Here is a 21,663-nt window from a genome sequence, read left to right as displayed (position 1 = left end):
GTGTGGGACTTGTTCTGATATCCCCGGAGGGAATTATCTTTGAAAAATCTCTAAGGTTATCATTCTCGGCTACTAATAATGAAGCCGAATACGAAACGATTCAGGTAGGCATGAACATGTTACATAAGATGGGTGGAAAGGAAGTCCATGCGTTCTTGGACTCTCGAGTTAGTGGTCGGCCGGGTCATGGGGACCATGGAGGCCGGGGACACAAGAATGCAAGAATATGCGGCCAGGTCAAGCGTCGGCCAGCCGGGAGTTTGACTCCTTTGTCTTAGCTCGCATCCCTAGGAGTGGGAACACTCGTATGCCGATTCCTTGGCTACGTTAGCAATGTCCTCGGCTCGGGACTTGCCCGGGATTATCCTTGTGGAGGATCTTGCTAGAGCCAACTCTTATCCCCGCCCGGGCGGCTCGTGTCCATCTAATAAGGTTTGGACCTAGTTGGATGGACCCGGTCGTATCTTTTCTTAAGAACGACATCTCACTGAGGACAAGTCGAAGCGAGAGAAGGTGCGTCGAAAGGCGCCACGTTTTTGGCTATCGAGGATCGAAGGCTGTATAAACGATCCTTTTCGGGGACCGTACTTGTTGTGTGTGCACCCTGAATCAACGGAAGCATTACTGGAGGAACCGCTGCATGAGGGAATTTGTGGGAGCCACACGGGAAGATCCTTAGCCCACAGAGCTCTAACTCAGGGTTATTGGTGGCCCAACATGCAGAGAGAGGCCCAGGACTATGCCAGAAAATGTTATCAATGCCAGAGGTTCGCCCCTAATATTCATCAACCTGGTGGGGTTCTTAATCCTCTCTCCAGTTCTTGGCCTTTTGCGCAATGGGGATTGGACATAGTGGGGCCATTTCCGAGAGCAGCAGGAAATAAAAGATGGCTTCTTATGGGAACAGACTATTTCACCAAATGGGTTGAGGCCGAGCCCTTAGCAAATATTAGAGATATTGATTCCAAGAAGTTTGTCTGGAAAAATATTGTCACTAGATTTGGTATACCACACACACTTATCTCCGACAATGGCGTTCAATTTGATAGCAAGGCCTTTAGGCAATATTGTGGTGACATGGGTATCATAAACAGATACTCCACCCCAGCATATCCTCAGGGAAATGGGCAAGCCGAGGCCGTTAACAAGGTCATAGTCAGTGGGCTTAAGAAAAGGTTGGACGATGCGAAGGGCAGATGGGTAAAAGAGCTCCCTCATGTTCTATGGACGTATCGGACCACATCGTGCAGGTCCACGGGAGAAACGCCGTTCTCTATGACTTATGGAGCCGAGGCGGTGATACCTCTGGAATCTGGTTTTCCCACCCTAAAGACGAGCTCCTTTAGCCCGGAGAATAACAATGGACTCCTAGAGAAAGGTCTTGATTTACTCGAGGAACGATGCGAGGCAGCTATGGTCCAAATGGCTTATTATCAACAGAAGCTAAAACGGGGATATGACGCCCACGTGAAGCTAAGACCACTTGCACCTGGTGATCTTGTACTAAGGAAAGTTGTAGGCACTTCTAAGAACCCAGCTTGGGGTAAGTTGGGACCCAACTGGGAAGGCCCCTATCGCATTGTTTCAGTAGCAGGCATAGGGTCATATCGGCTAGCTGACCTAGACGAAAGAATTGTACCACGCCCGTGGAATGTAAATAATCTTAGAAGGTATTATTATTAATAAAATGGGTTTTTGTCAGTTAATATTTCAAAGTTATGAGTACCCCTGACACCTGCAGCTACTATCCTTAAGAATCAAACAGAAACTTGGTTAAGTGTCATCCTCGGACCACAAACCTTGTGGAAATTGATATCTTGTCACTTGTTAAACAGAACCTTAGTTATGCCGGGTCCTCGGACCTCCTACTTTGGGAAAATTAACATTTGAAGCTACTGTTCTTAAGAATCAAACAGAAACTTGGTTAAGTGCAGTCCTCGGACCACAAACCTTATGGAAATTGATGTATTGTCATTTGTTAAACAGAACCTTAGTTATGCCGGGTCCTCGGACCTCCTACTTTGGGAAAATTAACATTTGAGGCTACTGTTCTTAAGAATCAAACAGAAACTTGGTTAAGTGTAGTCCTCGGACCACAAACCTTGTGGAAATTGATATCTTGTCACTTGTTAAACAGAACCATAGTTATGCCGGGTCCTCGGACCTCCTACTTTGGGGAAATTAACATTTGAAGTTACAATCCTTAAGAATCAAACAGAAACTTGGTTAAGTGTCGTCCTCGGACCACAAATCTTGTGAAAATTGATGTCTTTGTCATTTGTTAAACAGAACCTTAGTTATGCCGGGTCCTCAGACCTCCTACTTTGGGAAAATTAACATTTGAAGTTGCTGATCTTAAGAATCAAACAGAAACTTGGTCAAGTGTCGTCCTCGGACCACAAACCTTGTGGAAATTGATATCTTTTCATTTGTTAAACAGAGCCTTAGTTATGCCGGGTCCTCGGACCTCCTACTTTGGGAAAATTGACATTTAAACTTATTGATCTTAAGAATCAAATAGGAAATTGGTTAAGTCTTGTCCTCGGACCACAAACTTGATTAAAGTTAATTTCTTATTGCGCCTGGAAATTAGTGCCTTACTGGTCATTAACTCGGATCTTAAGTTCTATATCTTTAAGCGTTAAGCAAATTTATATAAGGAATGGTCCTCGGATCTTACATCCTACTGAAAACAATACCACACATTATAAGGGTTTAATCATTATATGAGGTCTTCTCTTTTTTAACCAAGGCATGGTTTAAAATATCTCAACCATGTCATCTCGTTAAGTTTTTAATACTAAAACATGCGTACATGGCTTGCGTGGAGGTTATGATTGTGCAATCCTTGGAGTTAGATTTGTTTTACTCGACTCTTCTTTTTTTATCTATGTACTAATGGGAAACTTTTTTGCGACAAGTACAAAAAGAATAAAGTAAAAAACGAGTACAACACGAAGAAAAATTAAATGAAATTGTTCTTCATTAATCATTCAAATATGCATTACATATTTAATTCAAATATGGAAAAAGAGAAGTCCTAAGCTAGGTCCTAAGCTTTTGGAGGGGGTCTTCGAGAAGTCTTGGTGGCCCTCGGTCTTTTCTCAACTCCGGCTCGAAAGGGAGACACTTGCTTTCCTTTGTCTGCTTTGCCTTTGTTGGAGGGACGTTGGACTCCACATTCGCTCGGAGTCCTTCTCGGCATCCCCGTCTCCTTCCTTTTCTTTATTGGAACCCGAAGGTTACGTAGGATACGGAATCGGCTTTGGGACCATGGGAGGAAGAGCGGGGAAGAGTTGTTTCGGGGGTAGGAGTAGCGGCGGGGAGCCTCTTCAATCTCCCGTATCTCCGGGGAAGCCGATATTCTCGGACTTCCTCGGATCCGAGGATAGAGGAACTCTGCTACATTCGAGCTTCCCCTCGAGACCTTTTGACGGTACTCCGGCACAAGGCCGCAAAGGCTTCGTCGGTTGCTCCTCGGTGACCGCTACCCCTTCCTCATAACTCGCACGCAGCGGCTTCTAGAGAACGATGGAATGCGCCGGCTTCCTCCTTCATTCGCGCAAGTTCCTTCTCCAAATCCGAGCGCTCCCTTTGGACTTGGGAGAGCTCGTCATCTTTTTCACGAAGAAGCTTACGCGCCGCTTCTATGCGGGTCTTCATGGTCTTTAGGTTCACCTCGGCCCCATTTTTCTCTCTCTTTAGCTCGACCACCTCCGAGGAAAGCTTCTCATTTTCAGCGAAGGTGCCCAGGACTTCTCGGTCTCCGGCCGATTTCAAGCTCGGTTCGGCCTTCTTCCGAGTGTCTTCTATAAATTTCTCGGCTACGAAGACTCCCGAATGGCACACACAAAGTGCGAGGAAGTCAGATATAGCGAGACACTTATGAATAATCTGATATTGTTAAAAGTGGAATCTTCCTAAAAGGGTTAAACTTACCAGCGCTAAATCCCTTTTTAAAGAGAGGAATAGTTGTGGCTGGCTCATTTTTTCCAAGGTTTCCATGTCCTTGGGCAGCAGAAGAGGGCGCTCCAACACTTCGGCTAAGTGGTGGGCATGGCCTTGTTGAACCGCCCTTATATTGGATTGGCAGAAGATGGGTGCACCATCCAACCTTAAGTTAGGGGACCAGGTGACCGGTGCTCGGCGCACTTCGGCCTCGTCCCTGATCTCCCCGCTTTCAACTGAGCGGGCCCTACCCTTGCCTTTATCCGGCCTGGCTGTGAGCCGGTGGGGGTTGTTGTCGTGGTTTCTTGGGGTCCTTGCTGCTCGTCCCCTCGGCCTCCCCCTTTCTTTTCTTTTTGGGATCCTCGGCTGGAAGTTTTGGCTCAGCTGGAGGAGGGGGAGGTGGCAAAGATGGAAGAGCTTGGGACCCCCCGTCTTTCTCTCAACAACCTTCGCGGCTCTATTGGTTAGGAGACCCTTCATCCTGTCCATATCCTCTTCGGATTTGTCCTCTGGTTGGGCAACGACTAACCCTGCAATTCCAGAAGCCTCAGTGGCTTCTTCTTCCTCGTCAGAGAGTACGACGAACTGGTTCCCTCGAGGTCTCTCGGTGTCTTCAAGTTGGAACTGTTCTATCTCCTCGTCTAGCGTGTGTGAAGAAGACACCTGCTCTTCTGGAACAACCGTTGCCTGAGAGTGCACGGCGAGGGGGATTTCCGCTATGGGCTGTCCATATAAAACGGTGTGAGGGGCGTCAGGGAGATCGTGGTCGTCCAAAAAGTGGGGCCGGGCTACGTTTATCTTCCTTCGCCTTCGGTCACCGGCGACTATGGCGTTTTCTATCTCCTGGAAGTCCGAAGAAATGGGAGTGTACCCTAGAATCAGATGAGCAGCTCTGAGTTGTAGGTCCTCGCTGACAAACACCTCGGAGCGCTGTACTCGGTTGAGATCTGCAACGTTGCAGTGGCTTAAGTGTGGGCGCACGTGTCGCTTATCTGCGAAGGAAGACACCAAATCAAACGAACATGGTCAGATTCACACAACATATAATAAACCTAAATAAACGTGAATACATGTGAATGCGTATTTTTGTGAGTATTAGAGGAGTTTGTGCGGGGGGGGGGGGGGAGGCTAATCCTAAGGTGTCGCACCTGGATCTCCCCACTCAGCGGGCGGTGGGCCGTCATGCCGGTTCCCGAGAGACGATCAGGTAGTCATCCTTCATGCCTTTGTTGGATTTGAGCGGACGTGAGATTCGCCAAACGACGCTGGAGCGGGATTTAATGTAGTAACCTACGTTGGAGAGTTTATGGGACTCGTACAGAAAGACGACATCGTGCCAGGTGAGGTTTAGACCCATTTGCTCGTTTAGAGCATCGACGCTACCCAAAACTCTAAAGACGTTTGGGAGGCACTGATCGGGACACAACCGGTGGTTGCAAAGGTACTCCCTAGTTACAGGCTTCATTGGGAGGGTCATCCCACCCTCTACAAAGGCTATCATTGGGATGATAACCTCTCCCTCCTTTCTAGAGCCGGCCACGGCTTCCGCCGGGCAATATTTTAAACCTATATCACCGGGAATGTGATACTTGGCTCTGAAGCCTTCCATTCCAGCGGCGGTATCAACTAGACATTTAAATCTTCCCATCAGAGAGGGGCGAAAGACTAAACTCTAAAAAAAAAAAAATCTACAAGTATAGCCGAGGACAAGATCCGAGGAGAAAGGGTTAAGAAAAGGAGAACCAAAAACTTACGAATCTCAAGTTGTGCAGAGTTCCACGGTTTTCTGCGGGTAAAGTATGTTTACTGATGTTTTGATGGGATTAGTCCCTGATGAATTAAATGAAGGCGCAGGTTCCCGAAGCGTCATGGTGTGCGGAAAGCGGCCTCGAAATTATATTTGTCCCGCCCAATTTTTCATGAAATAACGAGGACCGTTGGATGTACATCTCACCGTTGAACGTGGGGGACAATGTGTAATTCATAGTAATAAATGCGCGCATTTTCTGAAAATAAAACCGCCAAGTGGCGTTTTCTGGAACGCGAAACGGTTTCCACACGTCCAATCATTCACATAGTAAGCAGAGTTAGTTCTCATCGGATCAAAACCCTAATTTTCTCCTCGGATATTGAAAATTAGAGTTTTGAGGGGCTATGGTGGGGAGTAAAAGGACCCAAGTGGGCATATGGGCCTTTGGGCTGTAATGTGGAGGGCCGACCTGCTCGAGGATCAAACTCTATGAGTCGGCCCATACGCCGAGGGTCCGAGGATACAGCCGAGGGAGAGTTTCACCTCGGACAGATCCAAGAGAACTCAAAATTTTATTATGAAGGTCAAAGTACAACTCTGGAGAGACCAGTGGTTAAAATGGGACATCCTGAATCTTCTAGATGCACCAGTATTAAAGAAAATATCAAGAGTAAAGGTTGCCACCTCCGCATTAAAGGCTCTGCACCTACCTCCCTGGCCGCATTAATGGAGAGGTGACCCCTGAACAGTGAGGTGGAAACTTCTAGTCACTGTTCAAAAAGTATCAGGGAAGGCAGTATAAAAGGGGGGTAAAGGCCAAAGAAAAAAGGGGGATCGGAAAACTAAGAAAGAAATTAAGAACTTGTAATTTTGAAGGAAGAAAGAGAAATAATAAAGAAATAGTCCTCGGCTTGAGTCCGAGGAGACCTATTTGTTATTATCGTTCTTTATTTACTTGTGTTTGCTTCTAAAAGCCTGTTATCAAGATTCCAGCGTTTCTAACATAGGTTTAAAGCCCACACTCTACAAATCTTATTGTTTAAGGCTCATTGGGCCTGAGCCCGTGATTGTCTTTGGGTCCAGGTGCAATTGTGCACTTACAACAATAAAGATGATGATGTAAGTGACATTTACATGTGCATTAATCATATTCTCCCACACTGGTGGCTCTACATAAAGTTCAAGGTGATCATAAGACCACCGTTGCCAGGAAAAAATAATAATTATTATTATGTATAAATTTTAAAAATTTATGATTTTTTATACTTAAAAAATTTTTGTGACAACCCTAAATTTTTTTAGGCCCAACATAACTAAACTTTGGAGAAATTTGGCAACAAACTTGGTCGTAAGCTAATACTACAACTCCATTCAATATTTTTTTTTATTGATTGTGAATTTTAACAAATCCACTATGTAATTAGATTTTCTTCTTATATCCTCCATACTTGCAAAATTTTAAGAAAATAAAAAATTAATAGCTATATTATCAATCAAAAGTTTAAATTTCGAGTTTTTGTAGTCTAAAATTATATATAAAAATAATTTTATGGATCGAATAGAAAATGACATGAAACTTGACATGTGTTTTAAGAATATAGAGAACATGTAATTCAACGGTTAAATTTGTAAAATATGTAACAATGTTAATTTGTTTAGTGAGAATTGTAGTCTTGTACTACAACTTAGTTTGTAACCAAAATTTGTCCTTAAATTTTAGTCCCCTTAACAATATATTAGGTCCTAATATTAAAAAAAAAAAAAAGTGCAAGAAAAATTTTATTTAACTTTAATTTAAAAAAAAAGATGTAGCTTGCAACATTGATAATGAGACTTAATGATTTCAAAAAAAGAAAATTCGTAGAAGGAAATTATAAAACTTTATGTGTTTGCATGTGTGTTTTTTTTTTTTTTTTTGTTAATATATGAAGTTCTCTTTTTATTAAATTTTGTATAATTTAGGGCCCATTTAGTAGATGAGTTTGAGTAATATTGTTTGTAATTTTTTGAAATACGTGTAGGTGAAAAAATATGTAAAATTATTTAAAAACTCAAAATATGTGTTAGAACCAATCTGCCAAACAGCTCCTTAAATTTCTTAATAACCATCCTCAAACAAATTTTTGGAGCCACCACCGCTTTCTCTTGGTAACATTAATGCATTATTACGAAAAAAAAAAAAAAAAAAAAAAGTACCTTTCATATTCCTATGTGGAGATGCTTAAGGACACGCTCATTCAAGAGACTAGGATAAAATCCCACCACGTAAAAAATCGCAAGATGTACCATTCTGTGTACTAAATACACCAACTTTATATACATACTCTTCTGGTCAGAGAAAGCATTAATTCACTGTTCTCTAGTGAAAAACTGTACGAAGAAACCTGACCTTTCTGAGGGCACAATCGTAATTTAATATAGTTTGGTCCAATGATATGCACAGCTGGCAGTTTGGATATGCCTAAAGTCTAAACAAAGACCCACTACTAGTGAGTTGGTTTGGTTTGCTCTGACATGCTCTTAGCTGTAAATCTCAGACTTGGAGAGTTTGAAAGAGACAATAAAGAGTTTGAAGGAGACAAAGTCATCAAACTAGGACAGTTTCTAATATTGTTCATATTTTTGTTGTTGTTGTTTTGGAATTTTGATTAGATATCTGGGTTTGGAAGATTTTTGGGAATGGCAACATTTGCAGGGACTACCCAAAAGTGCAAGGCATGTGAGAAAACTGTGTACTTGGTTGATCAGCTTACTGCTGATAGCAAGGTCTACCACAAGGCTTGCTTCAGATGTCACCACTGTAAGGGTACCCTTAAGGTAATAACCATAAAGATAGAGCCTTTTGAACATTGGGACACATGGGGTACACTTTTTTGACATTGAAGTTTCATGGTTTATAGTGCTCTTTGGCTTTTTCTATTTGATTTTATATGTATGTACACATGCAATTCTTTGTTTTGCCACTTCTGTACTTGGTTATGGATCTTTTTATGTCTGGGTTTTGTTTAAGGATTATGATCATGAACTTATATGGAGTACTTGGAAATATTTTATTATGTTAAATGGGTTGACTGTGTTTGCTTGATGATGGGTTCATGCATCTTGATGATTATTGTTCTGATTGTGAACGTTAATGATGATTGCTATAGTTAGTTCTCTATTTACAATCCTAACTTTATTCATGATTTCACCTATTAAGAAGTTGGCTAGTTCTGTGTTGCATAAATGGGTTCAATTGGACTATATTTTGATATAAAAATTTGGATCAAATAAGATTTACTATATTTTGAATGGTGAAGGAATTATAAGCGGTAAAGTAGGTTTGAATTTGCTCTTTGAAAATTGGAATGTAATTCAGAAATAAATCAAAATTTAGAGAATTTATTCAGAATGTTAATAAGTAGAAGCCCCCAGGAAACCATGCTTTAAATGGAAGTGTCAATTTAAATTATTTAGCTCTATTTTCATCTATAGAGAATCAGACATTAACGAGGTATTAAATTTATGAGCCTAAGATGACTGCAGTTTTTTTTTTTTTTAATTTTATTTTTATGAATGATAATTCATTACTCAGAAAAAAAACCAGTAAAGCACACTGCTTATGCATCAAACTAGAATACAGACAAGCCATAACCAGAAAAAATGAAAAATACAACATGAACAGAACTACAACTTGGATAAGACAACAACCAGAGATTAACTAAGCAACACCAAACCAGATCATAGATCAAGCACAAAAAAGGTATTCTCCAAGTGCAACAAAGGGTCCTTTTTGGATGGTGTTTTTCACATTCTACACCGAGATAATCTGCCTAACATAAAAAATAACTCTTCGAATCACTTGTTCTTCAGTGCAATAATCGTTATTTATATTCTTCTCTGCCGTATAAGTAACTAGAAGTTATCTCCTGGTTGTGACTCAACCACAATCTCTTAGCACTTCCAAATAGCTGAAATTAAAGACAAAATGAATGGAATAGAGATTAAACTCACTGTCAATCTGCCAGTGGATTATCTGCCATATAGATACATTGTTCAAGTATTACTCCAATTTCATGACATTAATTAATTGCTCATTCTTGAAGTGCTTGAATCTTGGGGTCAATTCTTGGCTTGTTCAGCAATAAAGAGGAATCATGTAAAACTTTTGTAGCTTATTATAATGATTAATAGAACTTCAAATTTCATATTTCTGCAGTTTCTCATATTTTGGATCAAGTGTGACATCTCTTTTAACTAGCCAACAGATGATGCCTTAGGTCATTAGATAACTAACTTTACCATTTTCATCGTTTTCTCTTACTAACTTCTAGAATTATATAAGGATTAAACGAGTGCTATTTTTGTCCTATTCGGCTCTTTTGCCTTCTTACCTGTTAAAGGTTAATAGTTGTTATTTCTCTGTCTTCAGCAATTGGAAGTTTGGAACACTAATAGCATATCTCATATTTAATTGTAAATTTATTTATGATTCTGTTCACCTCAGCATTTGGATGTTCATCATCTCAGGAACTGTTTTTCCATAGACTGGTCACAACACACACTGATATATATATATATATATATACACACAGAGAGAGAGAGAGAGAGAGAGAGAGAGAGTGGTTTTTCTGCTTCTACTTTATCCTTATTTCTCATTTTCTGCAATTTCTTTGCAGCTGAGCAATTATAGCTCCTTTGAGGGTGTTTTGTATTGCAAGCCTCACTTCGATCAACTGTTTAAAATGACTGGCAGCTTGGATAAAAGTTTTGAAGGTGATTGGCTATTTTGAGTTGTTTTAGGCATATTTACCTCTGCTTTGATCTGCTTAATAAGCTTATGTCATATGTTGTTCTTTCTTTTTCCCCTTATGTAGGTACTCCAAGAACTGTTAGAGCTGACAGATCTGCCAATCAGGTATTTGAAGGCTTGATTTTGCTAATTCTTCTTTTTTGGTCATTGAAATTATAACTATCGACTGGAATGAAATGTTCCCTATAAGTGATATTGAAGTCCTAAATAGTTACTTAAATTGTTTCTTATAACTGTTCAGGTCCAGACCAACAGCAGAGTTTCAAGTTTGTTTGGTGGGACTAAAGAAAAATGTGTTGCTTGCAATAAAACTGTTTACCCAATTGAAAAGGTAAATCTTAATAACTTAGTATACAATTGTTGAGCTCTCCATAAGTTATTTAATTATTAAATTTTATTAGTTTTAAGGAGCATGAAAGTTATTGTCCTCAATTTGAGTACCTTTCATGCTCTCATTTGACTGTTACACTGAGCTTCAAATGTGTAAATCAATCCATTTTGAAGTACCCTTCAAGTAGTTAGAATATAACATTTATTTTTTAATCGGAAAATAAGATTATAGTGAAGAATAGAACACCATAAAGAAGCGCGATTGAGAGATAAAAGATAGATTAAAAGCTTTAAAACTTGAACAATGTGTGAAATGGCTATTTACAAGCTGATTATTTGACACTTGCTACATAATATGAAAGCAATATCTTCTTGCAATTAGCTCTCATTTATAATAGTGGAGTAGAAGTTATTGTAGTTTAAATGCAATCATCTGGTCTGAAAAAAAATATTTCTAACTGTAGGGAAATAACACGAAATTCTCAATTCTCAAACCTGTGAGAAACAAAATAGAGAAAAACACACACCAAAAGAAAACTAATCACACGCACGATATAACATTTACGTGGTTCAGCAATTTGCCTACATCCACGGAGTTGCAGGAATTTCACTATTATCAAAGAAAAATACAGAGTGCGGCCGTACAATTTTTTCTCTCTCTCAAAAAATACATCGAGTCCCTAATTACCAAAAAGACGGTTTCTATATCCTGCGTACAGGATTCATAATGGGCTACAAAACGGGCCAAAAAACGAGCGCTACGGCTTGGGCCAAGCCTCAAAAAATCTCCCATTGAAAACCACGTAACATCATTTCAGATCGGATCGTCATCCAGATCAAATACAACTAGGCTCCACAAAACCCAACACTAACTACATGCCACTTTTCTGGATCAATTAGCAGTTATTACAATGGTATCAGATTCATGGAGGTACCTAAAAAATTTTAAATATGAGAATCCATAATAGTTTCCCTGATATGTGGACAACTGGTACAACTTGTACATCAATTAGATGCCCTGATTACTTCATATCTACAGTATGAGACACAAAATTTAAGCACGCTAAGTTTTAAGTTGGTACTCCTGTTTGAATTTCTCCCACTATTGAAGAATATAAGCAAAAAAATAAGCCATTTTTTATTATTCTTATTTATTTTGGTGGAAAATTATGAAGTTACTAGTAAACCACAAGCCAAAACGATTAAACCAAAATTTCCAATGTGAGAAGATACTACTGACTGAAGATAAACCCTCGTGAAATTGTTAAATCAGCCTTAAAGATTCAAAAAGTGTGCATATCTATGAGAGAGAGAGAGAGAGTTTCAATGTTCATGTGCACGTTGAAAACAATGTAATTTCTAGGTACATTACCCTTACTGCCTTTTTTTCTTTTCCTTTTTTTTACAGGTGGCGGTTGATGGTGAATCATATCATAAGTCTTGTTTCAGGTGCACTCATGGAGGCTGTGTGATCAGCCCATCAAACTATGTAGCCCATGAACATCGTCTGTATTGTAAGCACCACCACACCCAACTATTCAAGCAGAAGGGAAACTTCAGCCAACTTGGCAATGGCAAGAATGAACAAGTTACGGTGGTAGCTGTAGCTGTAGCTGAGAATGCAGCAGCAGAATAGTACTATGAAAGTTTTCATATTATAACGTTATATCACACGGATGGTGGGTTCTAAGCAAGACTTGAGATGCACCTGTTATAGCATACAAGAAGAGATTTTAGAATTGCGTTTCTTCTATATGTGTAATGTGTTAATAAGGTATTAAGTCTTTGGTAGAGTTGCAGTATGTTGCTGATTTTGAGTGTGAGCTTTGAATAGTTCCCATGTAGAGTTGGTGTTTAATTCCTTTTACAAACCATTTGGCAAGCCCAATTTTCCTGTTTTTTCGTCTTTGATTTAAAGCTTGGTGTGGCTTCATTTTCTATGGCTAGACTGTCTCTGTTCCTTGGTATGGACTCAATTTTTGTATTTGTCATCTATGGTGTTTCTCCTCAAACGCTGCTGGGCCTTTACATTTATGAATCTTCAGACACATACCAAAGGCTGTGGCCCTTTATTATATATAAGAAAATGGGCTGATCATCAAATACAACTTGCACAATATGTTAGAGATATATTAGACATATTAGCCCAATGTAATGGGCCCAAGCCCACTCCTACTTGTACTAGTAGTCTAGGGTTTAGTCGCCTATATATACTCATGTTAGAGTTCATTGTAACACAGGTTATTGTACTATACTCTTATACAATAAAGATGTAGCTTCTAAGGGATTCCTCCGTGGATGTAGGCCGACAAGGCTGAACCACGTAATCTCGTATTCTCAGTGTTTCTATTCTATGCTTCCACTTCCGCATCTATTCTAGTATACACAACATGGTATAACACATTGCGTTTCTAATAATAATGTTATTTATCACAATACATGGATCCATTTTCGCACCATGGTGTATATCCGATCTTCTCTCTCACAGTGTGTCCACATTCTATGAGAGGAGGATGCATATATCTAATGCATGACATAATTATTGAATTTGTAAAGAATCCGTACCATAGTTTTTTTAGTTGTTTTATACATAGATGGCCTTTTTATTGTACATTATCCTCAAATGACTATGTTTAATTCCAAAATTTTGATGCTTGGACTAGGTTTCTGAATACAAAAAGTTAATGTTGGATGTTTGACATATCAATATGTAAACAAAACTTGCTTGTAGTTTGTTTGGAATTGTTTCTAGTTGGAATCATACAGAATGGAACTACTCACATGGGAAGGGATGATTATTCTGTTGGGCCAAAGAGATTTTTCAGGCTTTTGTCAATTGAATGGATGCTAATTGCTATAAAGCTCTGAAGGGGTAATAATTTTGATGTTGGGGCCTCCAAATTAAAGGTTGGTCCCTGATGGGTATTGCTGGACGCACCCAACACATTGTCTGCCACCAATCAGGGGACCGGGACATCTTGTAGTCTTCTTTAATGGCAGATGAAGGAAACATTGAGAAAGTTGAAACCAGTCACTAAAGTGAATGTGTGACTTTTGAAAATGATCCTCCCTCTCTCTTTTTAACAATTTTTTTTTTTTTTTACAAATATCATGTTTGTAAGATATTAGACATTCTATTATTATTTTAAGACTGACAGATTTACTCTCATAATGTATTGATAGTGTGTACATGATAATAATGAAATTTCAAAAATATTGACGATGAGAAAAAAAAAACTATGTGTTCATTATGTAATCAAATGCGTTAGTCTATTCTTTAATGAAATAATTGTGGACCGCTGTGAAAGAATATATAATTATTTTATAGTGAGATCATATATTAATATTAGTTATTTATATAAAAAAAATTATTTTTCTCATTGGAATATTTCATTTTAGGTGTATTAAACTATTAATTTAAAAAAAAACAAAAAAAAAAGAAACAAAAATACTAACTCTTTTTTATCTTGCCCTTTATAGACAAGAATTTATTTATTTAAGCTAAATAAATTATCTGGTTATCAGTCCGGAATGACTGGGCTCCTCTAATTTTTAGCAAATGATCAATAATCACATGTTTAATAGGTATCGAATAGTAGGGCTGTGACCAAGTCAAGCCAAGTCTAGTATTAAAAGTTCAAGTTTGTTTATTTAATTTTATTTCGAATATGACACAAGTTGAGTTTAAGTTTATCACCAAATAAAATTACATATTCAAGCTTGGTTCATTTTGTTATCAAACAAGCTTAAGCTTGTTCACAAGTTACTTGATTAATTTATTCTTTTCTCATGAATAGAAAAATTATGACTAAATTTTTTTACACCTTTACAAATCTATGGAATACTACCATGAATGGACTAATTATATTATCAATAAACTACAAATAATAATTTAACACCATATAAACCTATTTACAAATTTATACTATCCAATTTCAAGCCTATGTAAGTATATTTTTAGATAAGATTATATTATTATTATATATATATATATATATATATAAAATATAACTGTATAATATTATGTACAATTAAATCAAGTTTTATGTTCACGAATATAGTATTATGTTTGAGTTCGGCCTATTTAAGCCTAAATTTGGGCTCGATTTTGGCTTTTTTGCTAAACAAGCTCTTTCATGAGTTGAACTCGAGCTCTTCATCAACTTACGGCCCCAGCCAATAGCTAATAGATATCATGGGTTCAAGGAGCTAGTAGTAGCAGCAAAGCCAGCAATAACATTCTTATGATCGAACTTGGGCACATACTAGCCTGGGAAGCACGGGTGCGGCGTTTGGGCCGCCGCACCCGCGTCTGACGCGGCGCGACACGGGGACGTGCAGGCGACGCTGTTGCCTGCGCGTCCGTTCTGCGTCGGACATTAAAAAAAATATTATTTTCGGCGCGATACGCGCCGATTCGGGCCGACGCACGCGAAATCGGGCCAATTCGGCCCGTATCGGGCACAACATCGATACCGGCGAAATATGCCGATACTGGCCGAAATTCAAAAAAAAAAAACAACAACTAGTGCGTAACCGTTTAACTTGGCCGAAAAAAAAAAAAAAAAAAAAAAAAAAAAAAAAAAAAAAAAAAAAAAAAAAAAAAAAAAAAAAGGGTGCAAACGCACCGTTTGGAAAAAAACCAAGACCTAGCCCTCTCCCTCTTCATTTTTCTTGCGCCTCTCTCCCACTCTCTGCCTTCACTCTTCAGCTAGGCTCTCTCCTATTCTCTGTATTCTAGTTATTATTTACTATTGCTCTTAAATTTGGTATATGTTTATATAATGTGAAAAAAGTATGTTTAGCAATATATTAAAAATATAAATAAAAATATTTTTAATAATTTTTTAATCGCTGTACCCGCACCCTACTTTTTCAAAAATTACCGAGTCCCGCACCCGCTCCCGCACCCGCACCCAAATCCCAAAACGCACCCGTGCTTCATAGATACTAGCCTAAGCACAAAATCAGTATTTGTTACGGTCCCGTCCCCATCATGTATTGCTTAATAACCCCGACTTCTTTTGATCAAAATTCAAAAGGTTCGCAGCCTACCTACTTTCTCTTTTTACACGCTTCGAATTCAAAAGTTGTCCCTCTTTCTTGTTCATCAACAACATCTCCCGCTATCTCCAACACAATCAACCAAATCCCAAATGATCACCCAACTCTACAAGGATATATTCGCTTTCAACATGCTAATAAAGCAGCTTTAGAACTCACTCAGCACAACAAAGTCATGCCCAAATTGTCACTCAAATCACTCTCATCTCATGCTCTTTCACCACCTCTCTCATTCTCTGCCTACAACCCCATTATTGGATGAATCTTATTTGATCAAAGTTTTGCCATGTACTTTAATTTATGTAACCTCATGATCAAGGCCTGTTCAAAGTTCCACAATTTCCAAAGAATCCACTCATCATTTCAACCCAATGCATGCTAGCATTAAAAAATGGGGTGCTAATGGCTATACTGGATATAAAGTACAAATTCACCTTAGTGATCTTCACTTTGTGTTAGGACCAAGAATTTCAGGAATATAGAGAAATGATCAGGGGCTAGTGATTATTGTTTATTCTATGATTCTGAATTCTGATAGTGACGTATCTAAGGACATGTCATAATTGTCTTTCAGCTCTGAAGACCATCTCAGAAGTCTATGGTAGAGGAATGATAGTTAGAGATTGTTCTCTTCTCCACACTTTTGAAGATGAATGGAACATGATACTGTTATGATCAGTGGTATTAATCTTTCTTCCAATGCAAGCAACACGGGCTATATGAAGTAGCTTTCAAACAAGTGATGATGATCATATCCTGGAGTGCTGTGAAGGAACACTTTTATTTGCCAAAGCAGTTTCGAAATAAAAGATAATAATATAGATATTCTTTCGCAACCAAAAAAAAAAAGGATTGTAGTCGTGTTTGGACAGTGAAAAGGACTATCTTATTGAGAATGAAAAAGGAGTTATTCCTATTCATCACTCCAAGTTAGAAGTTGTTCTCTTCGATAAGTATTGAGAGACTAAAGGTCTTAAACTATGGTATTAGCATCTTCAATATTTTTTTGATAAACTAGCATCTTCAATATTTGAAACTATTTCACGGTTCAAATTATATATTACTAAACATGTATCTAGTGTCATGTTATTTTAAAAGAATTTAACTGTGAAATAGGCTATCCCCAAATGAAACTATGGTTAAAATTTAAATGTTTGATACAGCTAACTCAATTAGGTACAGCAAAGCTTTTCAATATCATTCAAAAGAAGATGCTTCTCCATATCTTCAAGCATCTGATTGATGTCATTTTTAATGAGTAATCAAAAATAGAGACAAATTTTGTGTGATACTTTGTATTTGCCGAACAATGGGCAAACAATTGGTGGCCCGCATAGAAGGTATTCTATGTACTTTAGCAGAAACTGAAGATGTGTAATGCACCTAAAAATTATAACTCTTACAAGAAATGCTTGGTATGGTGAGCTGGATGCAATTTGTACTACTCAATAAAAGCAATCTACGAAAGTGGATCGAGCAATATCTTTAAAAGTTCCAAAAAAGAAAGAAAAAGCCATCTTTTGCTTTGCTAACTTTGGTCTGTCTTGCTCTAGGCACCAAAGAGAAAACCAATCATGCATTGGGTAGTGAGGAAGATTCGCTTCTACTCGTGCAATAATAAAGGTCAATCTGATGGCTATCTCAAAGTCAAAAATGTAACAACATTATCATTGCAGGTATTCTATAACTCTTTTTTAGCTCAACTATTTCAGTTAAGGAAGAATCTTCTGCAGTGGAATGCTGATATATCTACTGATAAAAAGCCTTTTTTTTCAATAGTTTTCAATAGTTACGACAGAATTTCAATCTATAGCTTCATGAGGAGTGTTCTTTAGTATTAGTTAAAGACTTTAATTGATTTTTGGTGTAAGTGGGTTTTAAATTAGATTTCTTATTCGACGGCCAAAAATTTATCATTTAAGTCATGCAAGTCTTTTTCTTTCCTATTGGACTTCAACACAAAGTTAAAGATTCCATATGGTCTCTGTCCATTTCTGTCAGTACATTAAATCCAAGGGAGTGTTTTTAAATAAAAATTTCAGGATGTTTCAGTCTATTTCAATGAATGTTAGGTGTGAATTTATTTCTTTATATAATGACAGACTAACTCAAGTTGTTTTAATAAGTAAATATTATATGTTCTTCCAAAACAAAAGAAGTAAATATTATATATATGTATAGAATCATGAAATAGTACATACCTAGGTATCGAATTTTTTTTGTTTGTTTCTCTAATAGACAAACACAAAATGGCCACTAGAACAATATTTATAGACTTGCACGAGCAACATATATAAAGAACTGTCCGAATCTTCTTCCATTAAGGTTTATGAGAGATACCATCAAATGAAATTGCTTATGTGACATTGTCACTCTTAATTTTTTTAAACCAGAATGTGTACTAAACTTTACTTTTGAAAACTTCAAGGGACAATCTGAAACTTAATATATTGATTACTGTACAAGTTCTTGTTAAATGATTCAGAGAAGACAATTAACATTAAAAAAAGGACATATTTATTGTTCTTCAAAGTCTAAATACTCATAAACTAAGTGACATGATTACATGAGCTGTTTTCTTTTTAGACTATTACTGATGAGCTTTCACTACTAAGGAGGGAATAAATTAAAAACAAAATTTGCATTTTTCATAATTCTTTCAGTGACACATCCATGGAATCTATTTTGTCATAAATGGGAAGTTGGTGACAATTTAATGATATTTAATAGATCTAATTTTAATTTCTAATTAGTTGGACTTTGAAAGCAATAATTAGAACTTTCTTGGCTTGAAAAATTGTAGATTCAATGTACGTACACCAGAAATAAAACACAACACAAAACTGACCCAACTCTAAAATTGTTTGTTGGCTATTGGCTTCATTCATAAGTATTTTCTTCTTCTTTTTTCCCCCTAATGCAAGGTTGACCGAATGCTGGAAATATTACTTTGCAGGACATGAACATAGCAAAAAGTACATTTATGCACGATGCTTTTTCCCTTTACAGAGGATTTTGCAACAGTAATTGATTGAAACCCACTACTACTAACTATAGTGGTAGCTTATGGAATTAGTTACGGGAATTTTAAATTATTGATAATCCTAAAAGCTTAAACAATTAGAAAATAACAAATTTACCACCGCACATCTTTAGCACGATAGTCACTCCACAAGTATAAGTGCTTGTAAGGTGTGAGAGGTAAGGTCCAAGGTTCAAATCTCCAAGTGGGTGCTTCATACACATATACACTTAGATTAGCCTAAAGCCTTAAGTAAAATTTCTATCTTATATAAAAAAAAATGATGAATTTAATTTGATACTCTTTTTGCCAAACACCTTGTAATTTATTTGCCATTAGTCCCTCCTCTCCCACTATTGTAACTATTGAATTTAAATAAATATATAAAGAAACATAACTCTATCAAAGATTTATACAGTATTTCTTTAACGGATGGATTTTTTTTTTTTTGATAGAAGGTGAAGTGGTGAAAGGATTCCAACCTAATAAATTATGGATTGTCTCAAAAGATTTAGTAGTTAGGAAATTGTGAATTTAATGTAACAAGTCAAGTATTACACTAGAGCAATTGTCTAACATGAAAGTCTAATTTCTTTCAGAACAACACTAAATTACAAATGATGTTGGATATGTGCCCCTTTGCTATACACCACTATGCAGTCATTACCCAGATCAGAAATTGAAAAAAAGAAACTTTGTATCACACAGCTTACAATAGGCCTCCTAGATGATCCAAAAAGATCTTCACAGGTTTTGATCTATTGAACAGGAGTTTTGATCCACTGCTTCTCTGTCTCTTACACACCCTGTTAAAATTGTTGGAAACATGGTCAACTCGTAGCCTCTGAGATGCTTTTTAACGATGGTTGCCATGTTCTTGACCTGGCTGTGGTGGCAGAGTTAGTTGATGATGATGAGGTTGTCCTTGGTCGGTGTCTCTCATGTTTGATTACCTGAAATGCAATGATATAATTAGTCAACATAATTCATGAACGAAATAATGGATTATTATTATTATTATTAGCACATGATTTATAAAACAGCACATTATTCTTCATGGAATCATTTAGCTTGAGTTAAGGAAGCTCAAGACTTACCTACTATTTCTTACTGATCTAGTTCTAACTTCTAAGAGTCCCTGGTGTTCTAAACCAGTAATAAAGCTATTACCTTTTAATGCGATTTTGTCTGAATTATGTTGCATGTACTAGAAAAACTTCAATTAGAACCAAAGCTGACTAGAGGATCTGAGTTATCTTCTATTCAACTTAGCTAAGGAAAGGAAAATCTACTTTAAACTCAACCAAAGTTGTAAAGACAAGATATTGTAACAAAAAAATTACTGTTTTTGAAGTTTTACATGTTTGTCATTCTCTGCATCAGATCTTCTGGCTGCTGTCTCTGGCTGTTCAGAACCTGGCTTCTCTGCTGATTCTGAGTGGCTATTCCTCATCTTTGCTTGCTTCTTTGCCCACAAGCCTTTCATAACCTCTAAACCCCACAAAGAAAATTGAACTTCCATATCAGATTAAAGCACAAAGTACCTCAAAACAAAGTCTTTTTGTCACAAGTAAAAGGAAAAAAGACTAAAACAAAACACAAACCTTGAGTAGTGATGAGTCTATAAACTTGGCCAAGAACAAGAGTGTCGGTGGGACGGAGCAGCTTGATCCTAGTTAAACGAACCTGATTGTTGCTGTTGTTGCTGTTATTGTTGTGTTCATTCTTAACTGGGCAGTTTTCTTTGTCACTGGTTTGACACAAAGTGGTGGAGATGAGAAGAGCAACGTAGTGACCAGGGTTCATCTTCACGATCTCATTAGCACTCACAGGCCAATAAAAAGTGTCTACTTTCCCACTTGGGTGTTGAACCACTAGAGTTGCTGCATCAATGGCTTGACAATTTCCCATCTCTCTCTCACACACACAAAAAAAGATGATAATGTAGAAGAAGCAAGCAAGGAAGAAAACTGAAATATGCACCACCCTCTTTCTAGGCCACCTTGCTATAGTGCTAGTAAATTCCCAAATGACTTCCTAACTCTTATGCAAGCCTTAAATACTAGAAACTTGTTAGAATTTGAAATGCCATAAAAAAAATAAAAATAAAAATAAAAATAAAAAAGTTGGTTTCAAAATGAAAAAACCAATTTGGTCAAAAATGCTTTGTACTAATCATTGTGAGACACATTATGATGATCAAGGACAATTTGGAGAATTAACCTTAATAGGAAGTGACATTATTGTCCAACATGTTATGACGTGGCGAGCTGTGATTGGTTGGCTCAAGAGACGAAGACCAAGTAGGGACTGAGGTGATAGTTACACTTTCTCATGTACGTTACATTCTTTTGGTCTATACCAAATCGAGTCCACCGTTTTAATTTAGTAACACTGTTTCATAGAGAGAGGCTGCGTGACCGCCACGTCACAAGATTGCATAAAAGCTGTTCTCGAACGGTTACATGTAGTTCTGGCTCTAAAATGCCAGTACTACTTACGTTATCTGCCATGTGAATCACACGCCCCATTTGGAAATTTTTTCTTCTTTTTTTTTGCTGAATAATTTCATAATTTTCATTGTCCATTTTCATCATACTGATTTTATGAAATGACTTATTTTCATCTTTAAAAAAAAATGATAAAATAAAAAAAGAGAGGCTTAGGTTCATCAGTCAAAGGCATAATTATATACGGTATAATTTTGACTTATATATAAAATTGTTACACCTACTTCGTTGTGTGGCATGTACAATC

The 21,663-nt window shown here is 37.5% G+C and overlaps 2 protein-coding genes across 2 annotated transcripts; one reads left to right on the top strand and one right to left on the bottom strand.

Annotated features, from left to right (window-relative positions):
- Positions 1 to 8,143: 8,143 nt before the first annotated feature.
- LOC142631962 (LIM domain-containing protein WLIM1-like) lies at positions 8,144 to 12,766 on the top strand. Its single transcript, XM_075806342.1, has 5 exons — positions 8,144 to 8,515; positions 10,357 to 10,453; positions 10,555 to 10,595; positions 10,732 to 10,821; positions 12,229 to 12,766. The coding sequence occupies exons 1-5, from the start codon at positions 8,378 to 8,380 to the stop codon at positions 12,454 to 12,456; spliced, it is 594 nt and encodes a 197-aa protein (XP_075662457.1). The 5' UTR covers positions 8,144 to 8,377; the 3' UTR covers positions 12,457 to 12,766.
- Positions 12,767 to 19,474: 6,708 nt separating this feature from the next.
- LOC142633099 (uncharacterized) lies at positions 19,475 to 20,942 on the bottom strand. Its single transcript, XM_075807376.1, has 3 exons — positions 20,511 to 20,942; positions 20,267 to 20,397; positions 19,475 to 19,859 (listed from the first exon to the last, which is right to left on the bottom strand). The coding sequence occupies exons 1-3, from the start codon at positions 20,815 to 20,817 to the stop codon at positions 19,737 to 19,739; spliced, it is 561 nt and encodes a 186-aa protein (XP_075663491.1). The 5' UTR covers positions 20,818 to 20,942; the 3' UTR covers positions 19,475 to 19,736.
- Between the last annotated feature and the right edge of the window lie 721 nt (positions 20,943 to 21,663).

The sequence above is a fragment of the Castanea sativa genome, chromosome 4 (assembly GCF_040712315.1).
Source record: "Castanea sativa cultivar Marrone di Chiusa Pesio chromosome 4, ASM4071231v1".
Classification (NCBI taxonomy): domain Eukaryota; kingdom Viridiplantae; phylum Streptophyta; class Magnoliopsida; order Fagales; family Fagaceae; genus Castanea; species Castanea sativa.
This window is presented reverse-complemented; position numbering and strand designations above follow the sequence as displayed.